The sequence below is a fragment of the Rhinoraja longicauda genome, chromosome 33 (assembly GCF_053455715.1).
Source record: "Rhinoraja longicauda isolate Sanriku21f chromosome 33, sRhiLon1.1, whole genome shotgun sequence".
In the NCBI taxonomy this organism is placed as follows: Eukaryota; Metazoa; Chordata; class Chondrichthyes; order Rajiformes; family Arhynchobatidae; genus Rhinoraja; species Rhinoraja longicauda.
The window spans coordinates 6,894,369-6,918,691 of NC_135985.1; the positions used below are offsets into that span (position 1 = coordinate 6,894,369).

General features: G+C 40.4%; 1 protein-coding gene across 5 annotated transcripts in view; it reads left to right on the forward strand.

Moving 5' to 3' along the window:
• The window catches only part of atosa (atos homolog A), a 73,243-nt gene extending 54,264 nt beyond the window's left edge, over positions 1-18,979 (forward strand). For 4 of the 5 annotated variants that reach the window (XM_078427531.1, XM_078427528.1, XM_078427530.1 and 1 more), the window contains 6 exons: positions 8-87; positions 1,294-1,399; positions 6,580-6,738; positions 6,987-7,055; positions 13,297-13,496; positions 18,171-18,979. In XM_078427531.1, the coding sequence (XP_078283657.1) occupies positions 8-87; positions 1,294-1,399; positions 6,580-6,738; positions 6,987-7,055; positions 13,297-13,496; positions 18,171-18,324 (768 nt within the window). In that variant the 3' untranslated portion in view covers positions 18,325-18,979. Of the gene's footprint in view, positions 1-7; positions 88-1,293; positions 1,400-6,579; positions 6,830-6,986; positions 7,056-13,296; positions 13,497-18,170 lie in introns of those variants that run through there. The other variant, XR_013549286.1, reaches the window with a different exon arrangement.
• Positions 18,980-24,323: the final 5,344 nt, after the last annotated feature.

Here is a 24,323-nt window from a genome sequence, read left to right on the forward strand (position 1 = left end):
CACCAAGGTTCCACCAAGAAAAAAACAATCGGGATACTTTGACCTGGACACTTCATTGCAAAGACTAAAAGGGGTACCTTGCAAAAGGTATTTCTGTGTCTGTTTCTACAGTTTGAAAAAAAAAAACAAGTGGCATTCAACAGTAATCAAGTGTCAGTCTTTTGATACAGATGCAAACCAAATTTAGTTGGCAATTTACTCATCACTCTAATGAATTGCTTTTCAGGATTTTACAATGTTTTAAGAGTTAATTGCCGATTACATAAGTTGGCTATGTTCTGTTTTTGTTTAAAACAAATATCATTGTTTTAACTGAGGTAATTTTACTTCTTTCCTTAAATTCCCTAAGCAAGACACAATTTCTAGTCAAGAGACTGAAACAAAGCTGTAAGTGGAATGGTGTTTTTAGGATGGTTTACCCAGAGAGTTGTATGTGCCATGGAACTCATGCTTTTGAGATTTATTATTGTAACGCCCCAATTCATTTTAATTGGAATGTTTTGATGCCACTTTCCCCATTGTGACATATTTTAATCTGCAAGTGCCCAAGTACAAAATTCACATTTACTCGATAAATGACAATGTAATTCAACATTTGCAATCTGCAACACTCATTTTTAGAAAAAAGTCCACGTCAAACTTTGCTCAGATCCGCATATATCCCCTTTCTAGAGAGAGACTTCATGTGGTTGCTAAAATCAGCATTAAGTCGATAATTCCGTGATTTACAATTGCTAGGTTTTTATAATCTACGATTGTAGATTTTACAATGTTAGGTTCATATATATATATTGGCTTTTAAGTTCAATTAATGGAGTTGAGCACCATCTGCTGGCAAGCCGGCAGTGTTTTCCTCTCATTTTGAGGCACTTTGTTTTTTGATCCGTCCGGTATTTGTGGAAAAAACAGTGATCATTACCACATAAGAATCCCCAGTGAAAAGTTGAAGTACAGAAATGGAAAGAACTGCAAGCTGGAGGAGGGGATGTGAACAACATTCTGTATAGAGGTGGCATATTCTAATCTTTGTCATTTCTGTTGCACTGATTTCACGATTGTGAGAAACTATTTTAATGAGAAACATGTCTGTCAAAATCCAGGATTTAGAGATATTAGTATCCATTTATTTGAGTTAATCAAGGGTTAATGTTGTTTCTTGCATTTAATTTATAACAATATATTCCATTTATACAGCTTTCACATGATTCATTGATTTGGTTCTTTGTGATGTTGACTCCACCAAACAAAAGGCCAAATTGCTTGGTTTTATGACGTGTTCTCTTTTCTTTATAGCCAGAGGAAGTATTTAAGACCAGAGAATGATGCTGACCAAGAGAAGCAGCAGCTGAGTTTTAGTGCTCCGCCAGCAACCAGTCTGAGTCTGCTTGGAAACTTTGAGGTACAGATTAGCAATGCATATGTATCATCCAGAAAGAAAAAGGTTAAACAATTGATTCAGTGTTTAGGTCATTTGAAAGGGGTTTTATTTGTTCAATAGAAGGATTGTTCTTGGGTTTTAAGATTTTTTTGTATGAGAATGAGAATGCAGCGGTAGAGTTGCTGCCTTACAGCGCTTGCAGCGCCGGGGACTTGGGTTCGATCCCGACTACGGGTGCTGTCTGTATGGAGTTTGTACGTTCTCCCCCTGACCTGCATGGGGTTTCTCCGAGATCTTCGGTTTCCTCCCACACTCCAAAGACGTACAGGTTTGTAGGTTAAGTGGCTTGGAAAAAGTAAAAATTGTCCCCAGTGTGTTTAGGATAGTGTTAATGTGCGGGGATCGCTGGACGGCGCGGACCCGGTGAGCCGAACTAAACTGAAAGAACGAAAGACTTTTTGGACATATTCATATCTACTATTTCACAGATCTGCTGGCAGCAAGTTTACAGTTTGCATAGCTGTTTTAAAGATAACCAGCAGTGCCACAGCAATTGCTGATGAGTTGCTGAATGTTTGGTGTAGATTATATTTAAACTGGAGAGCACATGAGTTTAGGGAAGAAGACCCAGAGAATAGTGGAGAATTCTTCCTTCAGAATTTGGATTATATATCACACCAATTTTCAAAAAATATATTGCTCTGTGCTGTTGTGACCAGTGTTTTTTTTTGTGACTTTACACTTCAGTGCACGTCTGACCTCTATAAAAAGTTACAACGTTTCAGAATTTTAATTTACTTTTTAGTTATTAGTTTGTTCATTTATTAAATTAGAAGTTGATTGGTCACAAATTCAAAAAAGAAAAGGGGGGTATTTTGATGGAAAAAAATTGTTGGAAAATGTAACTTTTTTTTGTTAACCACCATCTGCAGGTCCTAATTTCTCAATTTCTTTCAAGGGTCCCCAGCTGAAAGGTCACCGATCCATGTTCTCTAGATGTTCTCCTGACCACCGAGTTACTCCAACACTTTGTGCCTTTCTTTTGTAAACAGGCATCTGCAGTTTCTTGTTTCTGCCTTTCTTTTAAACTTTTAATTTGTGTGCATACAGGCACATTTTTATTAACAAAAAAATTACTGGTTGTGACTGAAAACCAATTGCTACTGTTGAGAATCCCAAGCCTTTTAAGAATTTACAGTACCTCAAAGGAATTAAAATGCTTCCATGACTAGACAGGGATTCGAGAAAATAATCTGGTAGAAAATAGTGTATGAAATATTCTACACTACAATTGGAGAACATTCAGCCAATTATGCTTTTATGTTTTGCGTTCAGCAAGGACTTTAACTTAGTCCCATTTCTCCTCTCGTATATTAATATTTATTTTCCAAACATTTTTTTGGATTTAAAAGATATGGACACTGCACTCAGAAATGTTGTCCCAGCCTCAATCTTGTTCCATTGGTGCAGATCTGAAACTCATGACATATCCCAACCAATTTATCAAACAATTGAAATACATAATTTTCATTTTCTTTTGTAAAATTCTTCATTTTGTTCATCGGATCTCCTCTTTCCCATCCCAGCTCCCATTGAGAATGTTCAGTGCCTCAAAACCCCACTTCCTCTCAAGGTTCCGATATGAAACTTCATCTATCCATTTCCTCCAGAGATACTGACTGACCCACTGAGTTACTCCAGCACTTTGTGTTTGATTCAAGATTCCAGATGTGCAGTTCCTTGTGTCGTCAGGTCCTCCCGCCTGCCCACACCAAACAGTACAGCACAGGAACAGTTCCTACAACCCGCAATGTCCATGCTGAACTTGATGAGTACAGGTGTTAGAGATTATGGGAAGAATGCAGGAGAATGGGGTTAGGAGGGAGAGACAGGACAAATCTTTTGTTTGTTTGTTTTTATGTCTTGTTTGCTTGTAAAGCGTCTTTGAGTATCTTGAAAAGCGCTATATAAAATAAATGTATTATTATTATTATTATTATTATTATAGATCAGCCATGATTGAATGGTGGAGTCATCTTGATGGGCTGAATGGCCTAATTCTACTTGTATTCCTTATGATGCCCAGTTAAACTAACCTCTGCCTACCCATAATCCATATCCCTCCATTCCCTGTATATCCCTATGCCTATTTAAAAGCCCCTTAAGTACTCCTATTGTATCTGTCTCCAGACTACCCCTGCCAGCATGTTCCAGGCACCCACCACTCTCCGTGAAAACAATCTTGGAAACAATCTTGGCATACGCAATCCGTGAAAACAATCTTGGCATACTCATCTCCTTTAAACTTTGCCCCTCTCACTTTAACATTATGCCCTCTGGTCTTGAAAGTTCCAAATTGCAAAAAAAGGTTCTGACTGTCTACCCTTTCAATGCCTTTCTTAATCTTATATATTTCTATCAGATCTCCTCTAAATCTCCGATAAAGTGTTCATTGCTCACTGTTCATGGTCTTAATATCCTGAAGCCATCAACAGAATTGGTTATTCTGGCCTACTGCCTCCCCCTGAAAATGACTGCCATAAATAGCATTAATTGGGACATTCAATTAATACTGACAGTCATTATTAATATTACTGAACGCGCAAAGCACGAACAGCTAGGATAAGCAGGGATGTTGGCATGCACACGCTAGGAACTGATATTAGGATTGAACTGTTAAATTAACTTCTGACTTAGCATGAGATGTTAAGTTTGAGGAAGAATGTTTCTTTAATCTAATGATATAAACTGCACTGCAAATTAATGAAGGCTTTTGTTAGATGTTCATTATGTCTGAAAATGATACATTGAGCAAAAAATTAGTTTATGGAAAATAAGAAATTATGCCACATGGCAGATAAATGTCTCCCTGCATCAAATTACCCAAAAGTAGATTGTGTTTTCCTTATAGATTCTGTTCATGTCTTACTTTGATACATGTATTTTTCCATTTTTTAAAATACAAACTCCATCAGTAATAATGATACCAGAGCCCAATTATTTATATTTCCAGTTGGCGAATTGACTCTACAATTTGTTAAATCCTAGTCCTTTTGTTTAACCTTGCCAGCAGAACTGTGACTGGTCAAGAATAGGTCCCAATTAAAGCATTGCATACCATATGGCAACTATTCAATTCACGGTCAGTGGATGTTCAACCAACTCCAGTAACAGGGAAGCTACGAAATTAAATGTCCCAGAAGATATTTATAACCTGATGAGGTCATTACTCATTTTACGTGACTAATTTATGAAACCATGAAATTGGAGCCAACATGTGGGTTTTTTTTTAGCTACATCTAATGTGAACCAAACCATAGTAATTTAAATGGTTTTAAAAATTATTTGCATCAGTATTTGTGTGGTTCATTTCTTCGTTAGTTGTAGCCGCCTTGACATTTGTATTAATTTATTTTAACAGTGAGGCTTTGAGTTGTTAATTTCTCATGAGAGCAAAAGGAAAACAAAGCAGATCAGTGTACCAGGGCTTTTAAACAGTTCACCTTTCATCCACTTAAAGTGCTCATGAGAAAATTACAATTGATTAAAGTACCGGTGAGGGTGCACACTGAGCTATAAACTATAGGTGAGACAGTTACTGGGTCTTGTGTAAATCCTGTGCTACTGGGTAATAGGCCATGGCGGACAGTACCTGAACTTCTAAACGAGTCAAGTATGTTTAATTGTCATGTTGTAATTATAATTGCCAATAACAGAACGATGCAATTCTTATTTGCTGCAGCTTAACAGGCCCGCAACTGCAATAATACGCAGATCAATATATAATAATAAAAAATACAATAAATTAATAACTGTGATACTAGGCAACCAAAATAATGCAAAAACAAAATCCATAGTGCAACAAGAACACAGTCCAGATAAGATCATCGTTACTGAGGGTGGTGTTATGCAGTGTTCAAGGGGCTGTGGGTTGCTGGAAAGAAGCCGTCTTGAACCTAGAGGTCACGGTTATCAGGCTCCTGCACCTTCTTCCCGATGGTAGTAGGGAAATGGCCAAGGTGGTGTGGATCTTTGATGATAATGGCTGCCGTTTTGAGGCAGCGTCACCTATAGATCCTTTCAATGGTTGCAAGGCCTTAACAATACCAACAAAAATCATCATTGAACAGATATTGTACCAAGGAACTTGATTGCATCATTTTTGATTCAATTCAGTCTTCAGTTGAGCAAATGTTTATAATTTAACCAAATATGAGCTTGCTGCATTTTCATTGAATGGTGATTAACATTGCAATCTTTTCACAATATTAGCACTTGTTAAGCAAAAATGGAAAATGCTCGGTCCACATCTAAGTACCTTAGTTACAAATTAAACACTGTAAACTCGATCTTGTGCCAGTACACATATTGTTCCTTTCTATTGGTATAGTGGATTGTCGTCCTATATACTGTTTCTCTTTTTGGACCTGATTGCCAAATTAAATTAATAGATGTTATTTTTTAAACTTTAGTAATTTTATATAATATTACAAGTAGTAAAAAATATTTTTTTTAATTTGAGGGGTGCCGCTACACTGTACCGACACGTACCATCACAAATAAAGCACTGACTATTTTTACCTTTGGGTATTTAATATTGTTGTAAATAGTTTATGTAGAGTAGAATTTAAAATACATTAAATTTGAAGTCTTGTGTAAATTCTTTTGATACAAAAGAATGGTTGGGTGGGGGAGGGAAAAGGGACTGTGTGATTGGAGGTGGAGTTGAAACGAAGGGACTGTGTGAGAGGAGCTGGGTCGATCAGAACGAGAGGAAAAGGGACAGAGGGAGGAGAACAGGCTGCCTGAAATTGGAGAACTCTGCGCACACAGAGTATGAGAAGCATTACTTGATGTATTACTAGTGGTGAAGATAAACAGATTTGTTCTACCAATGTCTCATCATGTAATGGGATATTTAAATGTTTGCAAGACTAAAGCAAGGATCCAATCAGATACGTTGTGGTTTATTGTTCAAAAGCGGTAGTATGGATAGAAAAGGTTTGGTGGAAAATGGGCCAAATGCTGGTAAATGGGACCAGCCCAAAATGCCATCTTGGTTAGCATTGACAAGGTGGGCCAATGGGCCTGTTTTTGTACTGTACAGCTCTATGAATCCATATATAGAAGAAATAAAACATATTGTAAGTCAGTCTACGCTGCCTTGCGATTCTTAACATTGATGTATCTTAACGTTCTAGGAATCTATCTTGAATTTTCGCTTGGAACCTTTAGGAGCAGTTGATGGTTTCACAGCCGAGGTGGGAGCAAGTGGAACGTTTTGTCCCAGTCACATGACTCTTCCCGTTGAAGTCTCGTTCTACAGTGTCTCTGATGATAATGCACCATCACCCTACATGGTATGTGTTATTACACATTCCTGTAGTTAAAGACTTGTGACCAAGGTCATGGTGTAGCACTAATTGATTAGGACCCGTATCTCTCAGACTGGTAAATCACTCATTTATTCATTTGTTGAATTTTGTTTCTTTATGGGTATGTTGAAACTGATTCTTTTGAAATGAGTCACTTGATTTTTTTTGTTGTTGAGAATTGCAACTTCTTGTTTGAAACTATCTGTTCTGAATTGAGGATTATTTGTTTATAGGGTGTGATTAATTTGGAACCCTCGGGAAAACGGGGCTATCGAGTGCCTCCATCAGGAACAATACAAGTGGTAAGTCAGGCTAGAATTGTTATCTGATTTACTGATGACTCTTTATGCCTACAGAGCTATCGACAGTCTGTAATATTGTGAAGATACACCACGAGGTATTGATGACTACATTGTTGATGACCATTGTGGGCTCCACTTCTCCTCACCTTTTCATACCTCTAGTTTCCCTCTCCCCAGACTCTGTCGGAAGAAGGGTTTTGGCCCCAAAAAATTACCTATTCCTTTTCTCCAGAGATGCTGCCTGACCCGCTCAGTTACTCCAGCTTTTGTGTCTCTCTTTGGTGTGAACCAGCATCTGCAGTTCCTTCCCACACAAAAAAAGTTGTTTCTAGATTCAATGTTCACCGACTTTCAGGTAGAAACACGATTGGTTGTCAAATTCTTCCTCAATTTCAAGAGTTAATTGACAAAACTCTTTGCATATTTGTACACCTCTTGTAGAGGTGCATAAAATTATGAGTGGAATAGATGGAGTGGTTGCACAGTCTATTTCCCCAGGGTAGGGGAATCAAGAACTAGGAGGCATTAGCTTAAGTTGAGAGGGGAAAGATTTAATGGGAACCTGAAAAGCAACTTTTTTCATTCACTGGGTGGTGGGTATGTGGAACAAGCAGCCAGAGGAAGTAGATAAGGCAGGTATATTACAACGTTTAAAAGATATTTGGACAGGTACATGGACAGGAAAGTTTAGAGGGATATGGGCCAAACATGGGCAAATGTGACTAGATGGGGCATCTTGGTCAGCATGGACGAGATGGCCCAAAGGGCCTGTTTCCATGTTCTATGACTCTTAAGCGAAAAGTACTGTAATTTTAGCTGGAAATGTCAACAAAGTGCAATTTATTTCAGATACTCATGTGTTTTCCCCACATGTTGCAACAGGTTATTGCTAAAATACAACAGATTAGTAACATGTTCTGCATTAATCGGGACACAGGTGTTGAAAGGCAGTGATTCATTTCTCAGCTGAATGGTGCTATAAAAAGTAAACCCCAAGGGGTTCTACAGATATGTCAATAGCAAAAGGATAGTGAGGGATAAAATTGGTCCATTAGAGCAGCTATGTGCTGAGCCTGAAGAAATGGGGGAGATATTAAACAATTTCTTTTCTTCGGTATTTACCGAGGAGAAGGATATTGAATTATGTGAGGTAAGCGAAACAAGTAGAGTAGTGATGGAAATTAGGAGGATTAAAGAAGAGGAGGTACGGACACTTTTGAAAAATATAAAAGTGGATTAGTCTCCAGGTCCTGATAGGATATTCCCTAGGACATTGAGGGAAGTTAGTGCAGAAATAGCAGGGGCTATGACGGAAATATTTCAAACGTCATTAGAAACGGGGATGGTGCCGGAAGATTGGCGCATTGCGCATGTTGTGCCCTTGTTTAAAAAAGGTTCTAAAAGTAAACCTAGCAATTATAGACCTATTAGTTTGACGTCTGTGGTGGGAAAATTAATGGAAAAGATACTTAGGGACAATATATATAATTATTTGGATAATCAAGGCCTGATTAGAAACAGTCAACATGGATTTGTGCCTGGAAGGTCATGTTTGACTAATCTTCTTGAATTTTTTGAAGAGGTTACCAGGGAAATTGATAAGGGTAAGGCTGTGGATGTTGTCTATATGGACTTTAGTAAGGCATTTGACAAGGTTCCACATGGAAGGTTGATTAAGAAGGTTAAATCGTTGGGTATTAATAGTGAGGTTGCAAGATGGATTCAACAATGGCTGAATGGGAGATACCAGAGGGTAACGGTTGACAATTGTATGTCAGGTTGGAGGCCAGTGTCTAGTGGAGTACCCCAAGGATCTGTGTTGGGTCCACTGTTGTTTGTCATTTACATTAATGATCTGGATGATGGTGTGGCAAATTGGATTAGTAAATATGCAGATGATACTAAGATAGGTGGAGTAGTTGATAGTGAGGTAGATTTTCAAAGTCTACAGAGAGACTTGGGCCTTTTGGAAGGGTGGGCTGAAAGATGGCAGATGGAGTTTAATGCTGATAAGTGTGAGGTGCTGCATTTTGGTAGGACAAATCAAAATAGGACGTACAGGGTAAATGGTAGGGAATTGAGGAATGCAGTGGAACAGAGGGATCTGGGAATAACTGTGCATTGTTCCCTGAAGGTGGAATCTCATGTGGATAGGGTGGTGAAGAAGGCGTTTGGTATGCTTGCCTTTATAAATCAGAGCATCGAGTATAGAAGTTGGGATGTAATGTTAAAATTGTACAGGGCATTGGTGAGGCCGAATCTGGAGTATGGTGTGCAGTTCTGGTCGCCAAATTATAGGAAGGATGTCGACAAAATGGAGAGGGTACAGAGAAGATTTACTAGAATGTTGCCTGGGTTTCAGCACTTAGGCTACAGGGAGAGGTTGAACAGGTTGGGTCTTTATTCTTTGGAGCGTAGAAGGTTGAGGGGGGACTTGATAGAGGTTTTTAAAATTTTGAGAGGGACGGACAGAGTTGACGTGGGTAGGCTTTTCCCTTTGAGAGTGGGGAAGATTCCAACAAGGGGACATAGCTTCAGAATTGAGGGACAAAGGTTTAGGGGTAACATGAGGGGGAACTTCTTTACTCAGAGGGTGGTGGCTGTATGGAATGGGCTTCCGGTGGAAGTGGTGGAGGCTGGCTCGATTTTATTATTTAAGAGTAAATTGGATAGGTATATGGATAGGAGGGGATTAGAGGGTTATGGTCTGAGTGCAGGTAGATGAGACTAGGTCAAGGAGAATGGTCGGCGTGGACTGGTAGGGCCGGACAGGCCTGTTTCCATGCTGTAGTTGTTATATGTTATATGTTATATGTTATATTACCTCATAAAATTGTTTTGCCATTTTGTTAAGCAAAGAACGTTAATTAGTAACAGATTATGATCTTGAAGAATATCCAAGTGCAAACTAACATCTTGGAAGCACAGGAACGATTAATTCAGAGGGTGGCATGGAAATGAATTTGTTTTCAGAAATAAGAACAATCGATTTTAATTGTGTTCTCTTGAGTGAACTAAGTTGATGATGGTGTTCAGAAAATTCCATGCTCCTTTCCAAACAGGGTTAAACAGCACGGCAACAGGCCCTTTGGCCCAACTCATCCATGCCGACCACGATGCCCTATCTAAGCTAGTCCCATTTGGCCCCTAACTCTCTCTAAACCTTTCCCATCCATGCACCTGTCCAAATGTCTTTTAATTGTTGGCCTCAACTACTCTTCTGGCAGCTCGTTCCATATACCCACCACCCTCCGTATGAAGTTTCTCCACATCCACCTGAAGGCTGTCAGGGGCTGGGGTTGAAGCATCATGCTGTTACAATACATTTCCTCAGTACTAGGCTTGAATACAGCAACTTTCTGGCTTGGTCCTGTCAACCAAGCCAAGTTACAAGAACATAAGAAATAGGAGCCTGAAGGGCCCTATGGCCTCTGGAGTCTGCTTCATCATTCAGTAGATCGTTGCTGATCTGATCATTGGTTACAACTCCACTTCCTTGCGTGATCCCCATAACCCTTAATTCCCCTATGGTCCAAAAATGTATCCATCTCAGCTTTGAGTTTACTTAATAACTTGACATCCACAACTCCCTGGAGCAGAGATTCCACACACTCACAGTCCCAGGAGAGAAGAAATTTCTCCTGAGTCTTTATTACATTAGACCGCTCTCCGAGAGCCGTATTCCAGTAAATCATTTCATTTGTTGCAGTTAATTGTTTTCAGCAGTTTCTGTAGTTGTGAAACGGAACTGCTGGGAAGTCCAACCCGGTCCATTTCAGGGACAGAACAAGAGCAGAAAATCATCGCTCCACCTAAAGCAGGTTCTAAACACAAGCACCCATGGATAGTCTGTATAAATGGTCCCGAGAAAGATTAGTATTAATGATGAATAAATTGGCTCAAGAACTTAAAATTGAGAATTACTTTAAAGAAAAAATATATGCCCATTTGGTTTAAATGCAATGGTGCGATAGTGCTCTTGTCCACGTTAAGATTTGAGAATGGAAATAAGACTAGGCTTTAGTCACAGAGGTCACGTGTCATTGGAGTCCTTATCATTGATATTGGTTTTAAGAATACAGTCTACCCTCGTTCTTATGGACCTCTTTATAACGGATTTATAGCGGACTGAGGCGTCCGTTCATGGTGACGGTTGACAGGCAGCATGCAACACAGCATTAGGCAGCGGAAAGGTGGCGGCAGCGGGGAGAGAACCAGCAGTAAAACACTCGAAGAACATTGCATTGAGCATCGGGTTTGCAGCGGCCACACCAAAACGAGGCCCCCGGGTGTTTAATGCAGAAGCAGCGGGCGTCACTTCACCTGCGTCGCCCTTGCAACGCGTACCATCAGTTGGCTCCCATTGCACCCTCTCGCTTCTGTCAGGTTAATCAGTGCACCGTGTGGCATGCAGCTGGTTGCGGGAGCAGAGTGAATGAGCAGCATGAAGGCAGCATGAGTTCCACACCTGTCCCCAACGCATCGCGCATGGGGCCGGGGGCTCTGCGGCTCCCTTGGCCTGTGAATTCCCTCTGGTTTAACGAACCCCCCCTCCCCCGCGCTGTGTTTCTTCCCACCTGGCCTTGGGTTAAACGAATTAATACTTACACTCCTTGGCTAAAAAGCACCCAATTCTCTGGTTCAGTATGGTCTTTCACTGCAATTCAAAAGATTCCCAGGTAAATGAGCCTTATGTATTACGACGCTATGTTCACATTCTAAAATACAGATTTTGTGTTATAAATAGTTTGTGCTCTATTTTAGAACTTTTCTTTCCTAGCGTAGTTTTAGTGGTCATTTTCCCAAGAGATCTGGCCAATATTAATCTCTTTCACAACATTACTATGAAGCATGTGTAGGGAGGAACTACAGATGCTGGTTTAAACCGGATAGACACAAAATGCTGGAGTAACTCTGGATAAAAGGAATGGGTGACGTTTCGGGTCGGGACCCATCTTCAGACTCAGCAGACTGAAGAAGTGTCTCGACCCAAAACTTCACCCATTCCTTCTATCCAGAGATGCTGCCTGACCCACTGTATTACTATGAAGTAGATTATTGGGTCATCAGAACTGGCTGTGCCAGATGAGTTAAAAAACAAACGCCTGGAGGAACTCAGTGGGTCAGGCAGCATCTGTGAGGGATGGACAGATTACTTTTTTTGTCGGGACCTTTCTTCAGATGCTGTCTGACCCACTGAGTTCCTCTAGCCTTTTTGGTTTTTGCTCTAGATTGCAGCATCTACAGTTTCTCGTCTCCATTGTAATGCTCCACTACTCCCAACCTGAATTGTCGTCTGTCCATTCCTTGCACAAATGTTGCCTGACCCGCTGAATTCATCGCAGCAGTTTGTTTTTTGCTGAAGATTTGTCTGCAGTTTTTTGAGCGCCATTTTGGCTGCTGCCTTTGCTGGGTTTCAATAAGGACTGCACTTCACTTCAAATATTTACATCTTGAATGGAATACAAAAAGGTCCTAAACAAATAAGTTTTACCTTCCCTCTCATGTTATGTGACAGTACATACTTTACAGTGATTCACAGATTATCACCACATGAATGTGTGGAGCAAATGCAGGAACGCTCTCCAGCACAACTCTCGGAGTGCTGAAAAATATCTCTCTTGTTTTCTGGCTTTAAGAGGCATTGGCAAAGCAGTAGAGATTTCTCATGCCCAGCCAGAGTTGGTGACCATGATAGACTGGGAGAAAACAGAAATCACAGACGCGAGATGTTGGAATCTTGAACAAAACACAAACTGCTAGAGAAACTCAGCGGGCCATGCAGCAGTGGAGGGAATTGACAGGCGATGTTTTGGGTCGGGACTCCCCGCCTCAGATATATTGCAGTTGAATGAACATTGAATTCTTCAATTTTAAGTTATGCCCCACCAATTCCCCCCCCTCTCTCTTTCCTGTGGCCCCTCCCCCCCCAACCCAGCAAGTACCCATATCTCCCACTATCGCCCACCCCCCTCTCCCCACCACTTCCTCAACCCCCGTCATCAGAAATCATGTCTGTTTCTGGAATTTGGAAACGTTACAATATCATGCTGTCATTAGTAATTTGCATTATTGGAAGTAGATTTTTTTTACATGTAGGCAGGTATTATATCACGTTTTTGAAAAGAGCAGTTACATTACAGTGCTCACCACATTTGCTCAGGACCTGCAAAGACATTTTATGCCGCGCTTTTACTTGTGTGACAATGTTTATAACTCTCAAATGTAAATTATGTTTCAGACCTTATTCAATCCTAACAAGACAGTGGTTAAGATGTTTGTCGTGATTTATGACTTGAGAGAGATGCCAGCCAATCACCAGACATTCCTACGACAGAGGACGTTCTCCGTCCCTGTGAAACGTGAAACTGTTGGACATGCCAATAAAGAAAACGTAATGCAGATTGAAGAAAGGATACTTCGCTACCTCGTACACTTGAGGTAACTCAAGAAACAGAATCGTTTTACAGTACGCTGCAATTGACATCAGTAGAATAAGTAGCGAATTAGAGTTGTCAAATTATTTTTGATTTCCACCCAAAACAACATGGTTTAGCTAATTGGCATAAGAAGCTGCAGATGCTGGAATCTTGATCAAAACACAAAGTGCTGGAGGAACTCAGCAGGTCTGGCAGCATGTGTGGATGGAATAGACAGTCGATATTTTGGGTCGGGACGCTTCTTCAGTGGCCAAAGCATTCAAATGTTCTGAATTTAAAAGGGGCAACTTTAATGCAAAAATAGTTCATTGCATTGATCACTGGGAAAAAAAATGTTTGTGCAATTTTTGACATTAGCTTGGAATCTGCTTAAAATGGGATAACATTGCAGGAAAAGTTTCCTTTGTTTTTAGATGCTATAAAACTGGAACAATAATTTTGCAGTGAAATCCATGAACTGTGCAGTGGACATTGAAATAATCCTGTTTAGCACACGAGAAAAACACTGGTAATTGAATCCATATCTGGAGATGAGGCTACTACACTGTGGTTCAAAGCTTTTGCGACAGCTGACCTTCTTTGTATGGAAACAGAAATAGCCCACGTAGTCCAGTTTTGCCCAGGGCAATGATTGATCTATGACCTTACTCCATATGTCCCACACCGTGAGGCTTGGGCTTATAAAATATTATCAATTCCAAAGTTAAAATGAGCAAAGTTTTTGCAGTTTTACTCTTGGTAATCGGTTACTGAAAGAGGGGAAAAGAGAGATGATAGTGCTAACACTACATGTAGTAAAATTATAGACAGACACAAAAAGCTAGAGTAACTCAACGGGTCAGACAGTACCTCTGGAGAAATGGAATAGGTGATGTTTCGGGTTGAGACCCTTCTTCAGAGACTGAAGAAGGATCTCAACCTGAAACGTCACCTATTCCTTTTCTCCAGAGGTACTGTCTGATCCGTTGAGTTACTCCAGCTTTTTGTGTTTATTTTCTGTTTAAACCAGCATCTACAATTCCTTCCTATACGTAGAAAAAACTATTTTGCTTTTTGACCAGGGAATGGACAGACGACATTTTGGTTGGGATCCTTCTTCAAACTGTTCTGGAAAGTCTGAAGAAGGGTCCCGATCCAAAAATTAGTTTGCCCATTCCCTCCACAGATGCTGCCCGACACGCTGAGTTCCTCCAGCACTTTGATTTTTGTTCGAGACCTCATAGTTTTTGCCACTGGTAGTAGTTGACTAGATGTGACTCTTTGCCATGAAGATATGGCTTGGGTACACAACTATTCACAATACTTTTTTTTAAATCACTTCAATGTTTATGTTGCTGCTGACAGAAAGTTAGGTAATTGTGTAATCAATGTAGGTAGAAGCACTGAAATGTAAATAAATTAACCAAATGGATAAAACTGTGGTAACCAAATAACTTGTACGTGCATCAGTCTGAAGAAGGGTCTTGATCTGAAATATCGCCTGTCCATTCCTCCACAAATGCCGCTTGACCCAATGTGTTCCGCCAGCGCTTTGTGTTTAGCACTTATGTGTGCCCATTTAATTTGAGCTGAAAAGACAAAAATATTTTCTATGCAAGATAACATGAACCATAATCAAGTATATAAAGATAAAATATTTCCACTGGTTACGAACTTTAGGATTAGGTACATGGAATGAAAGCTCGAACCAGATTTTTCAGGGATGAATTTGAAGAACATGCAGAGAACGGTAAAGGTTGGAACATCCATCTGCAAACAGCAAAGAATGTTTACCCAGTTGTTGACCTCAATACATTTCTGTTACTTAGAGGAATTATGGAATGTGTAACAAATGCTGTTTATATATAGTTATATCAGATGTAGATTGACACAAAATGCTGGAGAATTCTGAAGAAGGGTCTCGACCCAAAACGCCACCCATCCCTTCTCTCCAGGGATGCTGCCTGTCCCTTTGAGTTACTCCCGCATTTTGCTTCTATCTTCGGTGTAAACAACAGTTCTTTCCTACATTCCTCCCTACAACTACATATGCAGTTGGACTCGAGGTTAAATGCCTTCGCCTTAACTTTTAAGGTTTGTTAAAATACACCCCACATATAAGGTAGAAAGTAGGCAAAGTCCCTGCTGTACCTTTTATTTCATTTATTTAAGTTTGATGCAGCCCTTCTGTCAGATCTGTTTTGGAAGAAATCTGAGATTTTGACTTCAAATAAAAAGAGATTTATGTAATTCTCAAGACTTAGCACGAGCCTCAAGGGAAACAATTTTCTTCAATTGCTAAAAGTACAACTTTACAACATTGAAAATGCTGGATCTAAACTCAATCAAACTGCTGGTAATGGTTTCACTGGTCCAGGTCCACATTAATTTAAACGTGACAACTTACTCACGTGGACAAGAACCGCCGAAAACTGCCGAGACAGAAGAAATTCATAGCACTGAGTGGATTTGCGGTGGTTTCTCAATATATTAAAAATCGTGCATTTTTGGAGCACCTTTTAAAATCTCAACAGATCCCAAAGTACTTTCTGCCAATTGTCATTTTCATATTACTGTTGAAATTTATACATAGAAAGGTCCCAAGTCACCAATGACACATTTAAGACCAAAATACAAAAGTGCTGGAGGAATAATGGGGTCAGGCAACATTTATGGAGGGAATGGGCAGATGACATTTTGGGTCAGCAGGCTTCTTCGGAGTCTGAAAATGGATCCTGACCCGAAACGGCGCATTCCAGTCTAAAAGATCTCGACCCGAAACGTTGCCTGTCAGTTAGTTCCCTCCACAGATGCTGCTTGACCCGCTGAGGTCCTCCAGCAGTTTGCTTTCTTTGCTCAAGTTTCCAGCAGCCGTAATTCTTCGTGCTTCAATAACATTGAGACATTTGCTCTGTATGAATGATGTTCGTTGACATCTTGATATTGGCCAGAACATTGCAAAATTCCACGTTGTTAATTAATAGATAATGATCAAAAAGAAAGTAGCAAGAAATTTGATGTTTGGTGTTTTAGAGAAGAAAAGGATATCTAAGAGATGATAAATGGTGACTTAGGTGACAGCAAGTTGAATGATATTATGATTAAAGAATTTTTAGAAAGATACATTTGGCAAGAGGATGATGTGTTTCCAGGATTCAACTGGATGTATGTTAGGATTCTAAGGGAAACGAGAAAGAAACTATACCATGTGCTTAGAATGATTAAAATTCCACCTAGTGTTTATGTGAGCCAAACACTGAGTGTGGCGAGGATATTACTTTATTTTGGTCTGGGTAATTGCAGGCATTCATGCCATTTGTGGGAACATTTTAAAGACCAGTCAATGGCAATAGCCAGGAGTAACATGGATTGCCAAAAAATGAATGGTTATGTCGGGCTATATTTGTAGACTTAATTAATAAGGGGAATATATTAGATGTAGTCGACATAGATTTGGCCATTTTCAAGTTCCACACTGGATAATTAAAGGATAAAGGAGAATAAATAGTAAAATTAGTTGAAAGTTGGTAAAAAGAATGAAGACAGCAGGAGGTGATGCAGCTTTTTGGAGTGGTCTTGTTGATAAAGGCAGAAAGATGCTATTGGAGTCCAGGATTTTGTCACAAGGCCTTAAAATCCAAGAACTGATTTGCTCTCCATGTAGAAAAATTGTAAGTCCACAATATCCATGATGCCAAATTATAATAAATTCTGTATTTTGGGATAAATCCAATAAAAATTCAGTGCCCAATGAATTGTATTCTTTTCCGGAACATGTGTTTAACTAAAGACTTACCTCAGCCAGATTTGTTTAGTCAGTGAGAAGACTACATGTTTACACTCATGCCATCCACAGTGTACAGATGCATGGTGAAAGGAATAATGTTTACTGCAAGATAAATTCCGATTAAAGATAGTCCGAGGGTCTCCAAAGAGGTAGATAGTAGTTCAGGATCACTCTTTAGTCATTGATAGGATGGCTCAGTTGCCTGATTACAGCTGGGAAGAAACTGTCCCTGAATCTGGATGTAGGTGTTTTCACACTTCTGTCCCTCTTGCATGATGGGAGAGGGGAGAAGAGGGAGTGACAGCCTTGATTATGGTGGTGGCCTTGCCAAGGCCCTCTGAAGTGTAAAAAGAGTCAATGGAAGGGAGCTTGGTTTGTATGATGGTCTGGGTACGTCCACGACTCTGCGATTTCTTGCGATCTTGGATGGAGTTGTTCCCAAACCATGCTGTGATGCATCCCGAATGCATCCGAATGTAATGGTGACTTCAACATTCAAATGTATTTTTCAGTAAATGCATCTGTATAATACTACTTTCTTTGAGTTATGGGCCATAACTACTCTTTTGGGAAGTACACCAAAAGTTATCAAGATCATTAATATCTATGTTTCCAAGTAGGTCGTAGAGTCACACTGAGTGGAACCAGGCCCTTTGGCCCAACTTGCCCCATCTGCATTTGTCCCGCCTGCCTGCATTTGGCCCATATCCCTCTCAACCTGTCCTATCCATCTACCTGCCTAAATGTTTCTTAAACATTGCGATAGTCCCTGCCACAACTACCTCCTCTGGCAGCTCGGTCCATACACCCTTTGTGTGAAAGGTGGGTAGACAAATCTGATGCTAACTTTGTTTCTAATAGCTTGAGATCTGCTGAATGTTTAATCAGCTTGTTTTGCACTTTACCTAGGTTCCAGAGTTCAAAATCTGGGAAGATCTACCTCCACAGAGATGTCAGGCTCCTTTTTTCTCGGAAGTCGATGGAAGTGGACAGCGGTGCTGCTTATGAATTAAAATCTTATACAGAGTTTCCAACAAACCCTCATTTCTCAGCGCGCTGTTAGCAACCTTTGTATTCCTTAGGACATATTTTCTGAGTTTTTTTTCTGGAGAATGGTACATGTTCAGCTAATTAATGGAAATAAAATAATGCACAATACGTAATTGTGATAAATTATTGGTACTAGTCATTTAGAACCCCAGCACCTATTAGACAGTGGGCCAGTCTTGTGTAAATGTTAAAATAAAATCCCTTGTACTAGAGGGTGGTGAAGGTGTGGAATTCTCTGCCTCAGAAGGCAGTGGAGGCCAGTTCGTTGGATGCTTTCAAGAGAGAGCTGGATAGAGCTCTTAAGGATAGCGGAGTGAGGGGGTATGGGGAGAAGGCAGGAACGGGGTACTGATTGAGAGTGATCAGCCATGATCGCATTGAATGGCGGTGCTGGCTCGAAGGGCTGAATGGCCTACTCCTGCACCTATTGTCTATTGTCTATTGTCAAGCAAGCAGAAGACTGGAATGAAAACCATGTTGTCCTGATATTATCTGTACTGTTACAATGGAAGTCACAAACCACTTTATTGGATGTGTTGCAATGGTAAAAACAAGAAGTAGTTTAGTGTTGAAACATTCTATTTTATTTGTCTTTTATTTAATATTTAAATTAATGTTTCACTTATTGGACAGATGATTTTTTTTGTCCTGTTTAGTGTTATTATATAGCCTAAAGTTCTCTATGTAAAATCATACTCTGTATTTTTTTGACATGGTTAATACTCAAATATACAAAATATATGTAAATCTGTGTCTGTCTGTCCATGACTGTGTGTTCATAGAAACATTCAAGCAAAAATGTCCTCAGTCACTTCTGTTAGGTGCACATGTAGTTCACAGTAGTGTGTTTTATAGTCGCTTCCAAAATTTAATTAATAGATCCATTAATAGATATCTGCCTCATTGTATTTTCATTAATATGTAAAAGTCATAGTCATAGATTCATTCAGCACAGAAAGAGGCCCTTCAGACCAACTCGTCCATGCTGACCAAATTGCCCCATTTAAGCTAGTCCCATTTGCGTGCGTTTGGGCCGTATCCCTACATCTGGTCAAAGGTCTTGATCGTGGAATCAACAATAACACCCTCACACTTTGAAATAGTATTGACATGAAGTGTTGGCCAGTGGAGGGGGGAGGGGTGGGAACAGCTTCTAGCCTTGACGTGGATTCCAATGGTAGAACATAGTAAAAACGCAGAGTGGTGACCACCTTTATGGAGGTATTTCTCCCAACCATTTTACTGTAAAAATGGTCTAATACAGAAACTAGGAAGCTAGAGAAATTAAAAATGTCCACTATAATTTTGCTAACCTCTAAACTTTGATTATTTTTTTTCCTAATTAAACCAGGGCAGGACCTTCACAGTGAATGGCAGGGCAATGGGGAGTGTTGTAGAGCAAAGAAATCTAGGAATGCAGGTACGTGGTTCTTTGAAAGGGGTGTTCAAGGAGATGAGATAGTCAGAAAGCTTTCGGCACATTGGCCTTCATCAGTCAGGGTATTGAGATAGAAGTTGGGTTGGTAAGTTACATTTGTACAAGACATTGGAGAGCCCAAGACATTGGTGAACACATTTGGAGTATTGTGTTCAGTTTTGGTCATCCTATTGTAGGAAAGATGATGTTAAGCTGGATAGAGTGCAGAGAAGATTTATGAGGATGTTACCAGTACATGAGGGCCTGAGCTATAGGGAGAGGTTGGGTAAGCAAGGACTTGATTCCTTGGAGTGCAGGAGTATGATGTGTGATAATATAGAGGTGTTTATGATCTATAGACACTCATGGACAAAAGGGTCAAGAGCCAAATATCAAAATGACGTTTGGGCAAATAGCAAAAGTGATGTTACATTTTTTTTGTAAATGAACTGCCAGGAAAATCTGATTTAATTGTGGCATTGTGAAGGAAGCTGGATGAGAAGGAAACATTTACAGGGCTCTGGGTTTGACAGGGAACTAGGACCAGAGATTGTTCCTGCTTAAAATCAGGACAAACTAAAACCACGTAGAGTCATACAGTGTAGAAACAGCCCTTTGATCCAACCTGCCCACGCAGGCCAACATGCCCCATCTACTCTCGTCCCATCTGGCTGTGCTTGGACCATAACCCTCCAAACCTATCCTATCCATGTACCTGTCCAAATGTCTCTTTAAATGTTATGTTGATACCTGCCTCGTCTCTCTGGCAGCTCGTTCCATGTACCCACCAGCCTTTGTGTAAATGCCATGTAAATGGCCTCCTTTCATGTTCTAACCGCTCTGTATGGTTCTCTGAGTTCCCAAAGAGGCAAGTGTTCTTCTTCTTCTTTCGTATGTCAACTACAACAGTCAAAAGTGGCAATTGGTGCTTCAGAGTACCGTAGTTGACGCTTTGCTGCACATTTTGCCAGTTCCGTAGAATTACCAAGGGTGGACGAGGAGGACGTAAAGCAGCTCCCACCCCAGGCGAGTGTTATGTAATAAACCATTCTTTGTTAATGTCACTGGGAGATAAAATATACCCCCAAATCTTTTTTAAAAAAACAAGAAAGGAAATTACAGGAGCACAGGCCACAATTTTTCAATCTTTTCTTCAGGATAGGCACATGGCAATGGTGGAATATGGATCACGCGCAGGTAGAGGAGATCAGTTTAACTTGGCATCATGTTCAGCATGGACATTGTGGGCCGAAGGGCCTGTCCTGTGCTGTACTGTTCGGTGTGTACCGGCGAGAGGATCTGAGGACACTAGGAACTGCAGGTCTGGATTCGTGAGTAAAACACAAAGTGCCAGAGTAACTCAGAGGGTCAGGCTCTGGAGGACATGGATAGGTAACATTTCAGGTCAGGATCCTGAGAGGAGCTAACTTATCTGTTTCAACCACCCATGGCAGCATGTTACAGGCACTCGCCACCCTAGATTTAAAAAAAACCTGCCCCACGCATGTCCTTTATACTTTGCCCATGTACTTTAAAGCTATGATCTCTAATATTTGATCTTTCCATCCAATTCTCATTCCCTTGCATTTTGTAATAAGCATATTGAATGTTGGGGGCATATAATAGAAGCTTGTAGCTGATACAAAAAGTTTCAATGTGATTGGGGAAATCTTTTGAGTGTAGGCGAGATTAGATGGTTGTATCAGTTGGGCAAAAAAATGGGAGAATGTATTTAATCAGAGATGAATAAGGCAATGGAGATACAAGAAACTGCAGGTGCTCGAGTCTTTAGCAAAGTGAATAGACAACGTTTTGGGTCAGGAGCTGTCAGATCAAAATGAGGTCTGTCCTTTCCCTCACCATATGCTGCCTGAGCTGCTGAGTTAATCTAGCATTTTGGGTTTTGCTCAAGATTAAGAAGATGTTTTTGGACTGGTCCAGCATAAATATATATTAAATGCAATAATATTGAGTAGACTGAAGGAACAGGGGGACCTTGGTCTGTGTGTCCACAGACCCATAATCAGCAGCAGGACACTGTATGACCTGGCTTTAAGGTCATAATGTGCTTTACTTTATTAGCTGAGACACAAAATGTTAGTGCTAGAATTACAAACAACACCAGTTGGGGGTTTTGACCTAAAGGTGAGTCAAACCATTGAATGTAAACAAATATACATTGCATCATTCATTCCATTTCGAGAGTTTGTGAAATAAGCCGACAGTTTAACAACTCGATAAACCCAAGTACTGTTATGGAAATTGTACGCTCGAGATCAACAACCTCGTGAAGAACAAACATGCTGGGAACACGCAGCTCATCAAGCATCATCTGTCAAGAGAAAAACATTTTAGATCGGTGACCTTTCGTAGCAGTGGTGCTGCGGTAGAGTTACTGCCTTGCAGTGTCAGAGACCAAGGTTCGATCCTGACTACGGGTGCTGTTTGTACGGAGTTTGCATGTTCTTCCTGTGACCACATGGATTTTCTCTGTGTGCCCGTTTCCTCCCACATTTCCAAAGACGTGACGGTTTGTAGGTCAATTGACTTTTCTAAGTTGTCCCGAGTGCTTAGGATAGAATTAGTGTGAGCGGGTGATCGTTGATGAGTGTGGATTCAGTGGGTGAAGAGTCTGTTTCCACACTGTATCTCTAAACTAGTATCTCCACACTGTATCTCTAAATTAGTAATGTAATAACTTTCAAGTATGCACTGACATTGAAAAATGAGGGAAGGGTGAAATGAACTAACAGGAAACGTCCTGTAAATGGGTGGGAAAACAGTGATTAAATGATTGGAAGGATTATAATGCAAGATTTATTAACTCTGCATTTCTCCACAATGGTGCAGAAGAGACTCACCAGGATGTTACCTGAGCTTGCGGGCTTGAGTTATAGGGAGTGGTTGGAGAGGCTGGGACTTTTTTCTTTGGAGTGTAGGAGGCTGAAGGGTCACTTTATTGAAGTGCACAAGAACATGAAGGGTATGGATTAAGTGAGTATGATGGTCGTTTTCCCAGGGTAGAGTATTCTAAGATGAGAGGTCATAGGCATATAGTGACAGGATAGAATTGAGAGAAACATCAACAGGTAAATTTTTCACTCGGAAGGTAGTCCGTATCTGAAGTGAGCTGCCAGAGGAAGCTATAGAAGTATCTAAAACATTTTTTTTTTAATGTAGATATTTAAGAGTCAGTCTGAGCTTTTGTGCGTTGGAACAAAATAATTAAATATATGTACATAATTCTGAAATAGTAGATTCTAACTCTAAACCTTTAAATTATTGTAAACTTTAACGGTTAAATTCAATGGTGCTTTATTACCATGTGCAAACGCACCGTGAAATGTTTTTCTTACTATTTGGTCATTCTGTTAAAGCTCATGTGATCTTTTCTGAATCATTTTATCACATTGATAAAATGGGAAAATTGTGTTTCTTGGTGGGCTTCAGGAAAGATGCCCAGAAATATTGAGTGATGTCTGGAATTTATTTCACTCGTACCAATCCCAGGGATTGCTTCTACATAAACACCAGAAAAAGCAATGTTGTCAAACTTCTTGTATTCTCACAGGAACATACAATTATGGCTTATAAATAACATTTGGATAGATATATAAATAGTAAGGGTTTTAGAGGGTTATATATGGGTACACGCAGGCAAATGGAAATAACCAGTCACTACTTATTTTGATGGACCTGCTGCATAGAGTCATAGAGTGACGCACTATGGAAACAGGCCCTTCGGCCCAACTTGCCCACACCAGCCAACATGTCCCCTGTTACATTAGTCCCATCTGCCCGTGTTTGGTCCATATCCCTCCAAATCTGTCCTATTCGTGTACCTGTCTAACCGTTTCTTAAATGTTGGGGTAGTTCCTGCCTCATCTACCTCCTCTGGTTCCATGCACCAACCACCCTTTGTGTGAAAATGTTACCCCTCAGATTCCTATTAAATCTTATCCCCTTCATCTTAAACCAATGTCCTCTGGTCCTCTGGATAGACTAGGCTTATACTCGCTGAAATTTAGAAGACTGAGGGGGGATCTTATTGAAACATAAAATTCTTAAGGGGTTGGAGAGGCTAGATGCGGGAAGATTGTTCCCGATGTTGGGGAAGTCCAGAACCAGGGGTCACAGCTTAAGGATAAGGGGGAAGTCTTTTAGGACCGAGATGAGAAAACATTTCTTCACACAGAGAGTGGTGAGTCTGTGGAATTCTCTGCCACAGAAGGTAGTTGAGGCCAGTTCATTGGCTATATTTAAGAGGGAGTTAGATGTGGCCCTTGTGGCTAAAGGGATCTGGGGGTATGGAGAGAAGGCAGGTACAGGTTACTGAGCTGGATGATCAGCCATGATCGTATTGAATGGCGGTGCAGGCTCGAAGGGCCGAATGGCCTACTCCTGCACCTATTTTCTATGGTCCTCAATTCACCTACTTTGGGCAAGAGACTGTGCATCTACTGATCTATTGCTCTCGTGATTTTATACACCTCAATAAGATCACCCCTCATCCTCCTGCGCTCCAAGGAATAGAGTCCCAGCCTGCTCAACCTCTCCTTATAGCTCAGACCCTCTAGCCCTGGCAATGTATCATT